This window comes from Sceloporus undulatus, chromosome 5 (genome assembly GCF_019175285.1).
Source record: "Sceloporus undulatus isolate JIND9_A2432 ecotype Alabama chromosome 5, SceUnd_v1.1, whole genome shotgun sequence".
Taxonomy (NCBI): Eukaryota; Metazoa; Chordata; class Lepidosauria; order Squamata; family Phrynosomatidae; genus Sceloporus; species Sceloporus undulatus.
In genome coordinates, this window is record NC_056526.1 from 90632173 (window position 1) to 90646696 (window position 14524).

The following is a 14524-nucleotide window of genomic DNA, read 5'->3' on the forward strand; positions in this document are numbered from 1 at the left end:
GGAATATTTAAGTCACAGTTCTTCAAATCAGGGATAGACATTTATGATGAGTCTTACTGGTGATCTGGAATCTGTTGGGGGCTACAAAAAATTCAACTCTAAAACAAAGTATACCAACAACGCAAACTTAAAGTTGAAAGATATCACACTTACAGGAGCATGCTTTATTTCTAAAATAAGATTTGTGCTCATGAACCTTGTTCCAGAGGGAAAATATTGGAAGAGGTTAGCCACCACTATATTGCCAAACTTGGCACCACTGAGGGTAGTAAAAATGGGCAGGGCTCATCTCGGGTTAGCAAGCTACATGATGCTCACCCTAGCTGTATATACTTGCAAGGGAGTAAGTCCTGTTAAATTTCATTGAGTTGTAAGTCTGAGTAAACATAGATAACATATCTACTGCATATATCTTAAACAATGGCCCTTATCTAGATATCATGCACAAAAATCACCTGCTTAGTCCAAGAGAATATTTGTGGGTTTGTACTGTTACTGTGCATTTCTAGTCAGGCAGAAGACGACTCAAAATCACATCCATATTACCATAGTAATAAATGGATTGATCTACACTTAGCCCTTTTAGCAAGTAGCTATGGAATATTGGGAACGGTAGTTCGTTGTGGCACCAGAGCTCTCTGAAAGAGAAGGCTAAATGTTTCACAAAACTACAGTTCCCAGAATTGCATAGCATTGAGAAATGGCAGCTAAAGTGGTGTCAGCCAGGATTATTTTTGCAGTGCAGATGCAGCCTCTGTGATTTGGAACAGTGCTTCTCAGGCTATCTGACATGGGAGGCAAGTAATTTTTTCCCTAATTTGCCAGGGACCAGTACTGTATTTAATCCCATTGGTTACACCTGTTTCTCTGTCTCCTGGAAACTTACTATGGACAATCAGTAGATTCATAGAAGAAACCACAAGGGCCATCCAGTCCAACCCCCTGCCATGGAGGAAATCACAATCAAAGCATCACTGACAGATGACCATCCAACCTATGTTTAAAGACCTCCAAGGAAGGAGACCGCACCACTCTCCGAGGGAGTGTGTTCCACTGTCAAACAGTTCTTACTGTCAGAAAGTTCCTCCTAATGTTGAGGTGGAAGCTCTGTTCCTGGAGCTTGCATCCATTGTTCTGTGTTCTAGTCTCTGGAGCAGCAGAAGACAAACTTGCTCCATCCATCCTCTTGAAGGGGTGACACTCCTTCACATACTTAAACAGGGCTATCATATCACCTCTTATCTAGCTTTTCTCTAGGCTAAACATACCTACCTCCCTAAGTCTTTCCTCATAAGACATGGTTTCCAGACCCTTCTCCATTTTGCGTGCCCTCCTCTGGACACACTCCAATTTGTCAACATCCTTTTTGAATTATGGTGCCAAGAACTGGACACTGTATTCTAGGTGAGGCCTGACCAAGGCAGAATAGGGTGGCACTATTACTTCCCTTGATCTAGACACTATATTTCTATTGATGCAATAAATAGATTGTGGACAGGCCCAAGCTCACGGATCACGCTGATTTGGAGTACCTCTCCTGGCCCAATTAAAATTTGCAGAAGCTTTTTGGAACATCTGTAATTGTTCTTTACATTTCACATTTGAAGTTTATTTACACATTTTTCTTACTTTAGCAACGTTTAGGACAGATGCTATTTTGGGGGCAACAAGGAGTGGGGAAAAATCCCAAAGCAGCTGTAGAGTGGTATGCAAAGGGTGCCTTGGAAACTGGAGACCCAATATCCCTATATGATTATTCCATTGTTTTATTCAAGGTAAGATAACTTTTAAAAATATAGTACATTCTTTTTTTATTGCATTACACACACACACAAATTTCTTTCACCTTTTAAATAATCAGAAAAGATAACAGCGTCCAAGTTTCTCCAAATTCACCCAGTGTCCTTGATCCATTTCTTCTAATTATCTTTAATGTAAATATACTGATTTTCACAGATTCTAACTTCTTTTAAAATAATTTTGTTGCCATTGGAATTAACTGTTAATCTTTAGCTGAAAGGTATGGGACAAGATGCTCTATCTAACTGGTGGAACATTTACTTACACAGAGTGTGGGTTCCGAGAGGGGGAGAAGAGAGGTGGGCAGCCAGTCAGCTGCACCAAGAAAGAGTATTCCAAGTATTTGCCTTGGCCATTCAGTGACCATTTTGGGTTAGGAGAAAGCTGTGCCTGGGCACCAGGTGACAGCTGGTGCACATCCAGCTGAACTATTGGTGTACTAGAATACCCTCCTACCCGACAGTGGGAAAAGTACACCAACCTTCAATTTTGCTGATATAATAGTCCAACAGGATTCTTTTTTTAAAAAACACACACATATACACACACACACTCCTTAACATACCTTATATGTACTCTCTAGTCAGTGTTTGTCTAGAATAGATTGTAAAATAATTGTCTTTCTGGGGGGTTTCCTGATACTTTGGTTGTGCATGAGCCGGATATGTCCATAAGCCAATTTCTCTGATTTAATTTATGGGCAAAATAGATTGCCCCTGACAAAGCCGGATTGGAGCAGCAGCAACCACACATGACAACCCCAATCCTCCTTTTTGCCAGCCGAAAAAGCAAAATAGCCGCTCCTTTTTGCACCGGCACAAAGCCAGCATTTCCACCCCACTGTGGTGGAAAGCTGGCTTTAAGGTGCTCTGGTGTCGTGTGCAGTATAAACGCCATGCTGCCGGACTGCTTGGAAACTGGCCCACATTTGGGAGGCTGCCTGGTGTGAAGCAGGTTTCTGGGCACCTTGGGGCGTGCATTATCTGTGTACTACATCCCCAAGATGCTCAAAAGCTGGCAATTATAGTAGCTATCAAATTCAGTCTTGCCAACTGTTAAAGACAATGAACTAAACTGATGTCGATTATCAATGACAAATTTTGTCATTTACAACATTCTGTCATTGGCTGGTGCTCTGTTTCTCCACCTCAGTAATCCTGTGGATATATTTGAAGCACAATAATGTCTTAATTGTGTAGGCTTCTAGGGGAATAAATCTCACTTAAGTCAATAGGATTTGCTTGCACGGAAGCATATATAGGATTACATGGCACACTTGTGTTTGCATTAGTTTTAAAAGTGCATCTGTATTGCTTTTAAAATAGTAATCTACTATGTATTTGATATCGAGTGAGTGTGGTGCTTCGGTTTGAGTGTTTACTCCAGGGGACTAGGGTTTGAATCCCCATTCAGTCATGGAATTCCACTAGGTGATCTTGAGAGAACCACTTTCTCTTAACCTATGAAAAAGACAGTGGAAAAACTCTGAACAAATTATTCCAAGAAAACTCCATCATACGTTGTCAAACACTAAAGCTGACTTGAAGGGACATAAGAACAATATGGTATTTGACAGATGAAACATAATAGGAATGAAATGGGTGCCCATGTTTCTTATTTCCCTCCAAAATTTATTACCCTCAATAGAGCAGCAAACTTCTAAAAAGTTACTGCATATCTCCTAATGGGGGAAAATGACTTGTTTTACAAGGTGTCATGGAGAGATGCAACCCTCACATAATGTGGATAGATATGCAATAGATCAGTGTTAAGACAATAGCAAGCCAGTCGGTATTTGGATAGCCTATGAAGCTCATTTTTGCTAATATGCCAACTAACCATTTGTAAAAATTCCACTGAATTTTCAAATAAATGTCCCAAGAAAGCAATGTCACTTTTCAAGAAGGAAGGAATCAAAAGAACTTCTTGTATCCCTAAAATTAACTTTTATCATTGCTTAGGGTCAAGGTGTGAAAAAGAACAAAACGCTTGCTGTACAACTGATGAGAAAAGCAGCATCGAAGGTAACGTCTATCAAAAAGTTTATATGGGATCTTGTGCTTGAACCAACCTAGATTTCTTTCCCTCTCATTGGATGAAGTGAGTGACCTGCCAGACTCATAAGCCATAATCATACCCTCCACCTTTCACAGATTTATACTGGAACACATGCGGCCAAGAAACATCCAAGTGTGGTCAAAATGGCAAAAGTTATTAATGAGGAAGAGCAAACAAGCTAGGAGAGGCTGTAGACATTTGCTTTTACCTTAACCTGCGGGGAAGGGCAAGATTCTTTCCACTTCTCACCTCCTCTGGTCTCTACTGAGCTAACTGAGTGTAAACTACTCTTACACATTGAACTCAGTTTTCAGCAATTGTAGTAAGCTGAGGACAGAGGGGGAAAGTGGGAGGAGGAGAGAGAAACTGGGACATTTTAAAAGCAGCTGAAAAAGTGGAATGTCAAGAGGATAGCTCAAGTTCCCTACCAAACTGGGACAGTTGGAGGGTATCCATAATGAATACAACAAAATCCACAAAACTTATTGGGACAACTGAAATGCATAAAATACATCATGCAAGCTTTCAAAGCTTCACTGGTTTCTTGATTAGGCAAAATTAGGTAAATGATTAGGTTAAAAAAATCATTTTTCAGAAATAGTAAATTTTCTATGCATACTTGGTCACTACCACACCAAAAAATGCTGATTTGATCAAGCAAAGAACAAATGTGGCAAACTGTTTCCTTGGACAGTACCATTTGAGACTACAAGTAATAACAATATTGTTTAATCACTCTGTGTACCTTATCCTATGAAATATATCAAAATAATTATTTGCCTATATTTCTTTGTGGGTTTTTCGGGTTATGAGGCCATGTTCTAGAAGAGTTTATTAGAAATAAACTCTTCCAGAACATGACCTCATAGCCTGAAAAACCCACAAAAAACTATGGATGCCATCCATGAAAGCCTTCGAATTCACAATTATCTGCCTGTTAGGAAACTGGGGCTGACATCATTTTTCCTGAAGTGAACTAATGAAGTTGTGCTTCAGCCAAGAGATGTTCTGATGTTTAGTGCAGTCTGTTAGCTGTGATGCTTTCCAAGGGGAAAGGGGTTGCATGGTGGTATGCTATCTCGTATTAAAACTTCCCATACATGGACTGTAGTCATGCATGGCTCAGCATAATATTGTAGTTACACACACATGCAATGCTGTGCCATTTAACACCTCACAGACCTACCATAGAGCTGCTGAAGCCCTCCGCAGCCATTCCATGATGGAGAATGGGTGGAGAAACTGAAGAAGAGTCCACACATTCAGATGTGAAACAATTACACCATTAGGCTCACTAAGATCCCCTGCTCTCCATCAGTCATGGAATGGGGGTGGGTGGGTGGGTGGGTGGCTTTTGTCACTGTGGACACAGAAACAGTATAACAACTGCTGCAGTGACCAAAAAAGAGATATACATGGGTTAGCTTATAGTCGCGTAAGTTAAGAATAGGATGCCAGCCATGGAAAGTTAGAATGACAGGGAAAGGGATTTTGACAGGAATGACCAATAATCGCCAGGTAAATGTGCCTTGATTAGTACTTGGGTGGGAGACTACCAAGAAATACTAGGTGCTTTAGGCTATATTTCAGAACCACATCTGAGTATTCCATAAGAAAACCCTATGGAATTAATGGGGTCACCATAAGTCAACAGGTGACTTGAAGGCACATGTGCACACACATTCTACAAGCTGCTTTTTCATCCAGCCAAGGAAAGTAGAGACTGGAACATTTTCTAGAACCTGAATGATTTTAGGATGGTTCCTTTTGCTCACTTTTTACCTGCAGGGATTACCGCAGGCAGTGAATGGCCTGGGTTGGTATTATCATAATTTTAGAAGAAACTATGCAAAAGCAGCCAAATACTGGTTGAAAGCTGAAACTATGGGAAGTCCTGAAGCATCCTTCAATCTTGGTGTCCTCTATTTAGATGGGGTTTATCCAGGACAGACTGGTCGAAATCATGTGAGTATAAACCATTACTTATATGCAAAAATAAAATATTTCACTTGTTTCATCACAACGACCACCATCCTCAAGCAATCCACAATATGAATAAATCTGTAACACCAGGCTAAAAATAAGAAGCCAGATATTAAAATTACAGAACTAATATAAAATTACAAAATGGTGAAAGGTCTGGAAACTATGTTCTATGAGGAGAGACTTAGGGAGCTGGGTATGTTTAGCCTGGAGAATAGAAGTTTAAGACGTGATATGAGAGCCATGTTTAAATATTGCAACGGATGTCATATTGAGGATGAGCAAGCTTGTTTCCTGCTGCTCCAGAGAGTAGGACACAGAGCAATGGATGGAAACAACAGGAAAAAAGATTCCAGCTAAACATCAGGAAGAACTTCCTAAAAGTAAGAGCTGTTCAACAGTGGAACACACTCCCTCGGAGTGTGGTGGAATTTCCTCCTTTGGAGGTTTTTAAACAGAGGCTGGATAGCCACCTGTTGGGGATGCTTTGATTGTGAGTTTCTGCATGGCAGGGGGTGGACTGGATGACCCTTGTGGTCTCTTCCAACTCTATGATTCTATGAGAAAGGGAGAGGGACCTTGAATCAAATCAAACCAAATACATGATGGAACCAAAAGAATTTAACATCATGCAGACACTCCTAACTTGAAGGCTAACACGTACACACACACCATTGCCCTCACCTCTGCCTCATGTAGGAAGCCCTACAACCTGGAGCTGAAAAGGCTTTATAGCAATTCTTGGATATTCAGATTTTCTAGATTTCTTGTCAAAGGAGGTTTAGCAGATTTCAGTAGACATCAGAGAAAGAGAAAGAGAGAAGCTAGTACAGTGTTGTCATGAGATTCCCATTTTGAGTCCCCATTACACTGGTGCCTCGGGTTACGAAATTAATTCGTTCCGCCATTCCTTTCGTAACCCGAAAATTTCGTAACCCGAAAAGGCTTTCCGTTAGCACTGGAAAGCCTATAGCTGCACTTTGCAGCATTTGAATTTCGCGCCGAAATGAATTTCGTAACCCGAAAAATATTTCGTAACCCGAAACAGTTTTTGCCAATCCAACTTTTTCGTATCCCGGAAATTTCGTAACCCGATCATTTCGTATCCCGAGGCACCAGTGTACTGCACAGTTATCAAATAATGAAAAGAAGCATTATGTCCAAAGACAAACAATAGCACTGAGGTGGGATGTAAAAGGGATTTAGACAAATTGTAATAGAATGTAGGAAATATATATACAGAATTATGCATTGTATAATAATCAATATTTAATGTATGAATTTTAATAATATTAAAAAAACAATAGCTTTTCAGACAACTGAAGCCAGGCACCATTGCTTGTAATATATACAATTCATCTCACTTTCACCTCTGATCAAAGTAATTTTGCTGTCTTTTAAATTGTCAAAACAAACAAGCAAACAAAAAATCCTGCAGAATCTATTTAGCCAGAAATCAGCATGCAGGAAAAAAAAGTGTGCCTGTGTGTGTTGTGGGAAGTGATGCCTCATCCACTTTTGGTTCTCTTGAAATTTGTTCCTGGTTTCCAGCTTCAAGCACAGTAATATTCTGACCAAATGGGTTTATCTTATTGCTGGTGATATTAAACAATATTTTCATATCTGGCTTTTGAAATGTATAATGGAGGCCTGGTAGATTCAATTATTATTGTACAAGAATTCAATTATTATTGTACAAAAAAGCTACAAAAATTCTAGTGAAAAACTTTTGTTACAGCGCTTGAAGAAATGTTTTTTCACTATATGCATACATCTTATTAAAAATAGTGGGAAAGAATATAAGAAAAATTATACATTTCTGCCTTTCTTTTTAAACTAGACTGTGGCTGCTAACTATTTCTATAAAGCAGCAGAAGGTGGTCACATGGAAGGAACATTACGATGTTCTCAGTATTATATTACAGGAAATTTAGCAAGCTTTCCCAGAGATCCCGAGAAGGCGGTAATGTAAGTAAAGCTAAAAGCTGTGGTCAGCAAAATAAATAAATAAAATAAAATAAATCTAATTCTTAAAGGAGTGATTATTATGCGGGAGAGAAAATACTTTAATGGCATCTCCACCATAATATCCCTAGGTCATGCAGTTGCTCTCCTTTCATACTGAGATAGAGGAAGGGAGAGAAGGAAAGGCATAAGCAAGATCTCCTTGCAAATGGGCAGCTGCTGGGAAATGCTTTGCTCAAATCATCTTTGGACACAAGGAAAGCAAGGCCTATCAGCTCATAGTTCATAAGCAGGGTGACCAGATGTCCTTCTTTTTCAGGACATTTCCTACATTTCAGCTTTCCATCCAGAAAGAATTTCATAATGTCCCCCATTTTGAGCATAACTAAGAAGCCCATTGAATAAAACCACTTTTGCTGTTCCCCTTCAAGGAATGTATCCACATGGCTGCTTGTCCTCCCTGCAAATAGGATGGATCCTTCTAAAGTTCTTTTTTCCTAGAAGCAGTAGCAGATAAGATGTACCCCAGAGCATGGGATGTGTTCATTTCTTGGAGGGAAAAAGGAGCAATGGGATGCTTGCGCACACAATACAAGTGTTGAAAGATTTTTTTTCTTTAATTTCAGCACAGTGGACAAATGATAGGAATAATTTAAGTGTACATTCAGTCAAGGGTTTGTCACTAGTAAAGTACAACCTTAAGCATTTATCTTGCTCAAAGTTCTGTAAGTGTTTTGCAGGTCAACAAAGCATTTTTAATGAAGAAAAACACAGTGAAGTACATAACATAATACAGTATATGTTATATAGCTGTAAATGAACCAAATGAAATACATTTATATTTATATTAATGTTTTTAGTTTTTATTTGGTAATGTCCTATATTTCTCTTCAATGGCCTACATTTTGCGGTGCCTTGTCCTCTTTTGTGGTTATGACATCCGGTCACCCTGTTCATGAGTGTGAACTCCTGCAGAGATGTCTGAGGCTGCATCCCCACTGCAGAAATAACCCTGTTTCACACCACTTTAACTGTGATGGCTCAGTGCTGTGAAATTCTGGGAACTGTAATTTGTTGTGGCACCAGAGCTTTCTGACCGAGGAGAAGGCACAATGTCTCACAAAACTGGAACTCACAGAATTCCATCCCATGGTGCCATGCCCATTAAAGCGGTGTCAAACTGGATTATTTCTGCAGTGTGGAGGAAGCCTGACGGTGTAGAGCAAAGTTGGGCAGCTGTAGAGAGCCTGGGGCCATCCCACCCTGTTTCCTACCCCTACTGTTGAGACAAAACCAGGAATGTGGAGTCGAAAACCAGAGATGATCAGAAGAGTAGCTCTTATTTTCCCCCAAAATGTAATTGTACCAGTACAAAAGTGTGTGTGTGTGGGGGGGGGGTGTTGTTGTTTAGGAGAACTGTGCTCCAAGTGAATTCCTGATAATTCTCAATGGAGTGTCACTTTAAACCAAAAAGTTCATGGGAGTGTCTTAGGGGCCATACAAATGTGCTGTCTTAGATTTCATGATTCCAACCCCTAAACTAGAGTGGCAAGCCAGAGGCTCAGCATGCTGGGAAGGAGGAGATTCTCTCATGGGCTCCCAATTGGAGTGGGGTGGGAGGTGATGGGCATCTGCTTACCATTATGTTTTAATGCTAATGATCCTGTTTAATGGTAGTTTTAATGCTAATGTTTTCATTTGCAGCTGGGCAAAATTTGTGGCAGAAAAGAATGGCTATTTAGGCCACGTCATTCGAAAAGCACTTAATGCTTATCTAGATTTATCTTGGTAAGTTTGATGCTCCTGTTCTGTTTCAAAAGCTTATTTTTAAATATGCATGATATACATATTACTGTGTTGCAATAGAATAGATGTGTACTTTCCCATTGCCTGAATTTTGTCACAGATGAGAGTAAAATAAAAAAAGAGGGGGGAATACAAAATAGAAATTCTGTACTTTATGGTGTGGTGTGGCGCTAGACAGTGTCGTGTAGTGGTTTTGTGTTGGACTAGGACACTGGGAGATCAAATTTTGAATCCCTGCTCAGCTGTGGAAATCCGCTGGGCGGCCTTGGGCAGGTCGCACTCTCTCACCCTCAGAGGAAGGCAAAGGCAAACTCTGTGAACAAATCCTGCCGTTCACCTTTTGATTATTGTAAATCAGAAATGACTTGAAGGTGCACAACAGCATGGTGGTCTCTAAACAACATCTAAATTAGAATAACCATTCTTTAATTTAGTTGCTAACTGCATTAGTGCCAATAAATATGGTCTTTTCATTTATTACAAACCATTAGCTTGGTATTTTATTATTTTATTTATGTAAACTTTAAATACATTTTAAAGTTTGTGTATGACTTTGTGTATGACTTCTCAACACCCCCCAGAAGATGTACAATGGATTGACCTAGCAATTCAAATCAAAATAGATGTTTATTAGATCTCTAGTCTTGCTCAAAATTTAGCAAATAGCAGCTGGGGTGGAGGACATATACAAGCATATTTACTGTAATGTGTGGCTCTGAAGGAACAAATTTCATTTCAAAAACAGTGTAGGATGGAGGAGATGGTGGAGACCTGTGAAAGGATCACTTGTCTCTTTAAATTTTTAGTAAACAGCATCCTGCGATTTTTGCACTTCAAGTGTAGGGGGAGAGAGAAGATTACTTTCTCCCCACCAGCTGACAATTTTCTTTCTTTCAGTAGTTGTCCAAATCCAGTGCTTCCTTAATACATGTGGTTACCTCTAGCACTGCAAAAATATTTTCTGGATACTTGACAAGTAGAAGTTTGCCAACCTTTTGTAGAAAGAATTTATGTGAGCCTGGTCTAAATTCCCTAAAGGGACCAGATCCCATGTGATCTTGGGAGCTAAACAGGTTCAGGCCTGGTTAGTACTTGGATGGGAGATTTCCAAGGAATACCAGGTCCTGTTGGCTATATTTCCTAGCAAAGCCACCTGTCAGTATTCCTTGCGTATGAAAACCCTGTGAAATTTATGGGGTTGCCACAAGTCGACAGGCAACTTGAATGCACATGCACCCTCAGGAACATAAGACTGACTGATTAGAAGAGCTTAGCCACTTGATATCAGCTCTTATAATTAGAATCTAACCAGTAGGTGTAGCTGTTGCTTTGAAGACCTAGTCTTTCTTTGGTGTATTTGGTGTCAGAAGCTTCCATTCTGGGGCTAAAAGCAACTTGGTGATGAGGGTTAGGGGTGAGCTCTGGCACTTGAGGAAAGGCTTTTTGTTGTTGTTGTGTGCCTTCAACAACTCAACAACTCAAATTCCTCTGCAGGGGTCCATTTCAGTGGAATATCCATGCTGGTGATGTTCAGAATAATTTTCAGAAAAACATTACCAGACTTCTCATTGAGCACCCATGATAAACCAACCTCTCTCAGTGGCTTCTGTATCAGTGGGGCAGTGAATACTCTCCAGGTTTCTGTCAGAACTTTAAAGGAGGTATTCAAGGTGCTGAATTCTATCCCAAGTATAAATCCAGCATGTTGGATAGTTCCTTTGAAGTTCACACTGAACTCCAAACTCATTGATATGGAAGAGATAAGTGGCATCTGGCTTCCACTAACCCTTTCTAAATCTACTGCTTTCCACTTTTAGGCATGAAGCTCTGCTCTATTACATGCTTGCTGCAGAGACTGGAAATGAAGTTTCACAGACAAATCTGGCACACCTCTGTGAAGAGAGATCAGTAAGTAAATGTCTTCACAGCCTTTCTGCTTTACATATTTACAATTTGTTTCAAGCTGTCTTTTAATATGGAACACTCCCACTCCCACATAGGCCACACATATAACAAAATAAACAATGCATAACAATAAAAACCCATTAAAACAGGAATAATAATAATAATAAAAATTTTATTTTTATACCGCCCTTCCCATGATCAGGGCGGTGTACAACATAAAACCAGTACAATACAATAAAAACAGTAAAAATAACCACAATAAACTTTAAAAATTACATTAAAACCAATATCTGGCCAGCCGACCACTGCTGCCAGAGGAGGAAGCTAATCAGGACCAGCGTCCGGGAATGCTAATAAAAATAAGAAGGTTTTGAGCTCCTTCTTGAACTGGGCCAGGGAGGTGGCCGAGCGGAGCTCTATGGGCAGCGTGTTCCACAGGGCTGGGGCAGAGATGGAAAAGGTCCTCCTTGAGGTGGAGGCTAAGCTTGCCCCCGGAACCCTCAGTAGCTGCTGCCCAGATGTTCTGAGTATGCGGGGCGGATTGTATGGAGAGAGGCGGTCCTTAAGGTATCCTGGGCCCAAGCCATTTAGGGCTTTATAGGTAATGACCAACACCTTGTATTGCGCCCGGAAGCGTATAGGCAACCAGTGCACACTTTTGAGCACGGGTGTTATGTGGCTGGCTCTGGGTGCGCCAGTAACCAGCCTGGCTGCCATATTCTGTACCAATTGTAGCTTCCGGGTTTGGTACAAGGGTTGCCCCATGTAGAGCGCATTGCAGAAGTCCAAACGAGAGGTTACCAGAGCATGTACCACCGTTTCAAGGTCCCCCTGGTCCAGGTAGGGACGCAGCTGGCGTATCAGCCGAAGCTGATAACAGGTGCTCCTGACTGTCGCATCCACCTGAGATGTAAGGTGGAGCGACGAGTCAAGGAGCACCCCCAGACTGCGTACTGAGTCCTTCACGGGAAGCGTGATCCCGTTCAGGACAGGTGGAACCACTGCCTTCCCTGGGCCAGGGGAACCTATCACGAGCACCTCCGTTTTCTCTGGATTCAGACTGAGTCGGTTTTTCCTCATCCAGCCCATTACTGACTCCAGACAGGCCGCGAGAGGAGAGACGCCATCCCCAGTCACTGCATCAGTCGGAGACATAGAGAAGACTATTTGGGTGTCATCAGCGTACTGATAACCCCGCGCCCCATGTCTCCGGATGATCTCTCCCAGCGGTTTCGTGTAAATGTTAAATAGCATGGGAGACAGAATAGCTCCTTGAGGGACCCCTGTTGTGAGGGCCCTCTTATCGGAGCAAACGTCTCCCAGCTGCACCATCTGGAACCTCCCAGAGAGGTAGGACCGGAACCACTGGAGCGCAGTGCCCCCGATTCCCACCTCTGCCAGGCGCTCCAGAAGGATACCATGGTCTATGGTATCGAAAGCTGCTGAGATGTCCAAGAGCACCAACAGGGACACGCTTCCCCTGTCAATGCCCAGACGGAGATCATCGACCAAGGCGACCATGGCCGTCTCAACCCCGTAACCCGTCCGGAAGCCAGTTTGAAATGGGTCCAGATAATCCGTTTCATCCAAGACCGCCTGAAGCTGGATCGCAACCGCCCTCTCGATCACCTTTCCCAAAAATGGCAGCAGCGACACTGGCCGATAATTATTATGTACCAGGGGGTCGAGGGAGGGCTTTTTTAATATAGGTTTTACAATGGCCAATTTTAATTCTGATGGAAATTGCCCTTCCCTCAAAGATGTATTAATAATCCGGCGTAACAAAAGAGTTACCGCCGGTCCCCCCTGGGCCGCTAGCCACGAGGGACAGGGATCAAGAGAGCAGGTCGTCTTCCGAACACTTCCGAGGATCTTGTCCACTTCATCGGTACCGACCAACTCAAACTGATCCAGTTTAATGGAGTCCACGGAGGCTCTGGATACCTCTACACTAGGTTCTGCTTGAATGTCGGCGTCAAGACCTTTGCTTATCCGAGAGGTTTTATCCGCGAAGAAGTCATTAAATTGGTCACAGCAGGCCTTAGAAGGTTCAAGGATCTGGTTCAGGGCAGGAGGGAGCCGAGTTAGCTCCCTAACCACCCTGAACAACTCTGCTGGACGCGACTCCGCGGACGCGACACGAGCAGCATAGAACGAATTCTTAGCTGCTTGTATCGCCTCTCCGTAGTCCTTTAACCGTTGGTCTAGGAGAGCCTTGTCGTCTAAGCAGAGGTGTTTCCGCCAACGGCACTCTAGCCGTCGCAGTTCCCGCTTCCTGGCCCGGAGATCTTCCGTATACCAGGGCTTACGTTTGGAAGCGGGCCTGAGAGGGCGCTTAGGAGCGATACTGTGTATAGCCCTTGAGAGACCGGTATTCCAGATACCGGTGAGGGCATCAACAGTGTCGCCGTCATCTCCAACCATGTGCCCCTCTAAGGCTTCTTGGAACCTTTTAGGTTCCATCAGCCGTCGAGGGTGGACCATCCTAATAGGTCCACCACCCCCGGGAGGGATCTGGGTAGAAGCCTTGATTTTTGCCTCCACGAGGAAGTGATCCGTCCATGACAGGGGGGAAATATTAGTTATTTCCGCCCACGGATTTTCCGCATCCGTACAAAAGACCAAATCAAGTGTATTACCCGCAAAATGCGTTGGACCCGTAATCAGCTGGGACAGGCCCATGGCCGCCATGGTATCCATGAATTCCCGAGCCGCACCGGGTGGAACATAGTTGGCCGCAAAGGGGATGTTGAAGTCACCCAGGACTAGCAGCCTGGGTGTCTCCAGTATCAGCTCCGCGACCAACTGTGTCAGCTCGTTAAGGGAGTCCGTTAGCGCACGGGGTGGCCGATACACCAACAGAATCCCTAGACTGTCCCTAGCTTTCAGGGTCAGGTAAATACACTCGATAAAGGAGGTTTGACGGATGTGGTTCCTGGTGAGAGACAAGGTGTTTTTATGTACCAAGGCAACACCCCCCCCCCCCCCCCCCCCCCCCCCCCCCCCC

General features: G+C 42.6%; 1 protein-coding gene across 3 annotated transcripts in view; it reads left to right on the forward strand.

The window, feature by feature from the left end:
- SEL1L3 (SEL1L family member 3) overlaps positions 1 to 14524 on the forward strand; it is a 57893-nt gene that overhangs the window by 34393 nt on the left and 8976 nt on the right. For all 3 annotated transcript variants that reach the window (XM_042468423.1, XM_042468422.1, XM_042468421.1), the window contains 6 exons: positions 1635 to 1775; positions 3762 to 3824; positions 5647 to 5823; positions 7682 to 7809; positions 9511 to 9594; positions 11430 to 11520. In XM_042468423.1, coding sequence (XP_042324357.1) covers positions 1635 to 1775; positions 3762 to 3824; positions 5647 to 5823; positions 7682 to 7809; positions 9511 to 9594; positions 11430 to 11520 — 684 coding nt within the window. The remainder of the gene's footprint in view (positions 1 to 1634; positions 1776 to 3761; positions 3825 to 5646; positions 5824 to 7681; positions 7810 to 9510; positions 9595 to 11429; positions 11521 to 14524) is intronic.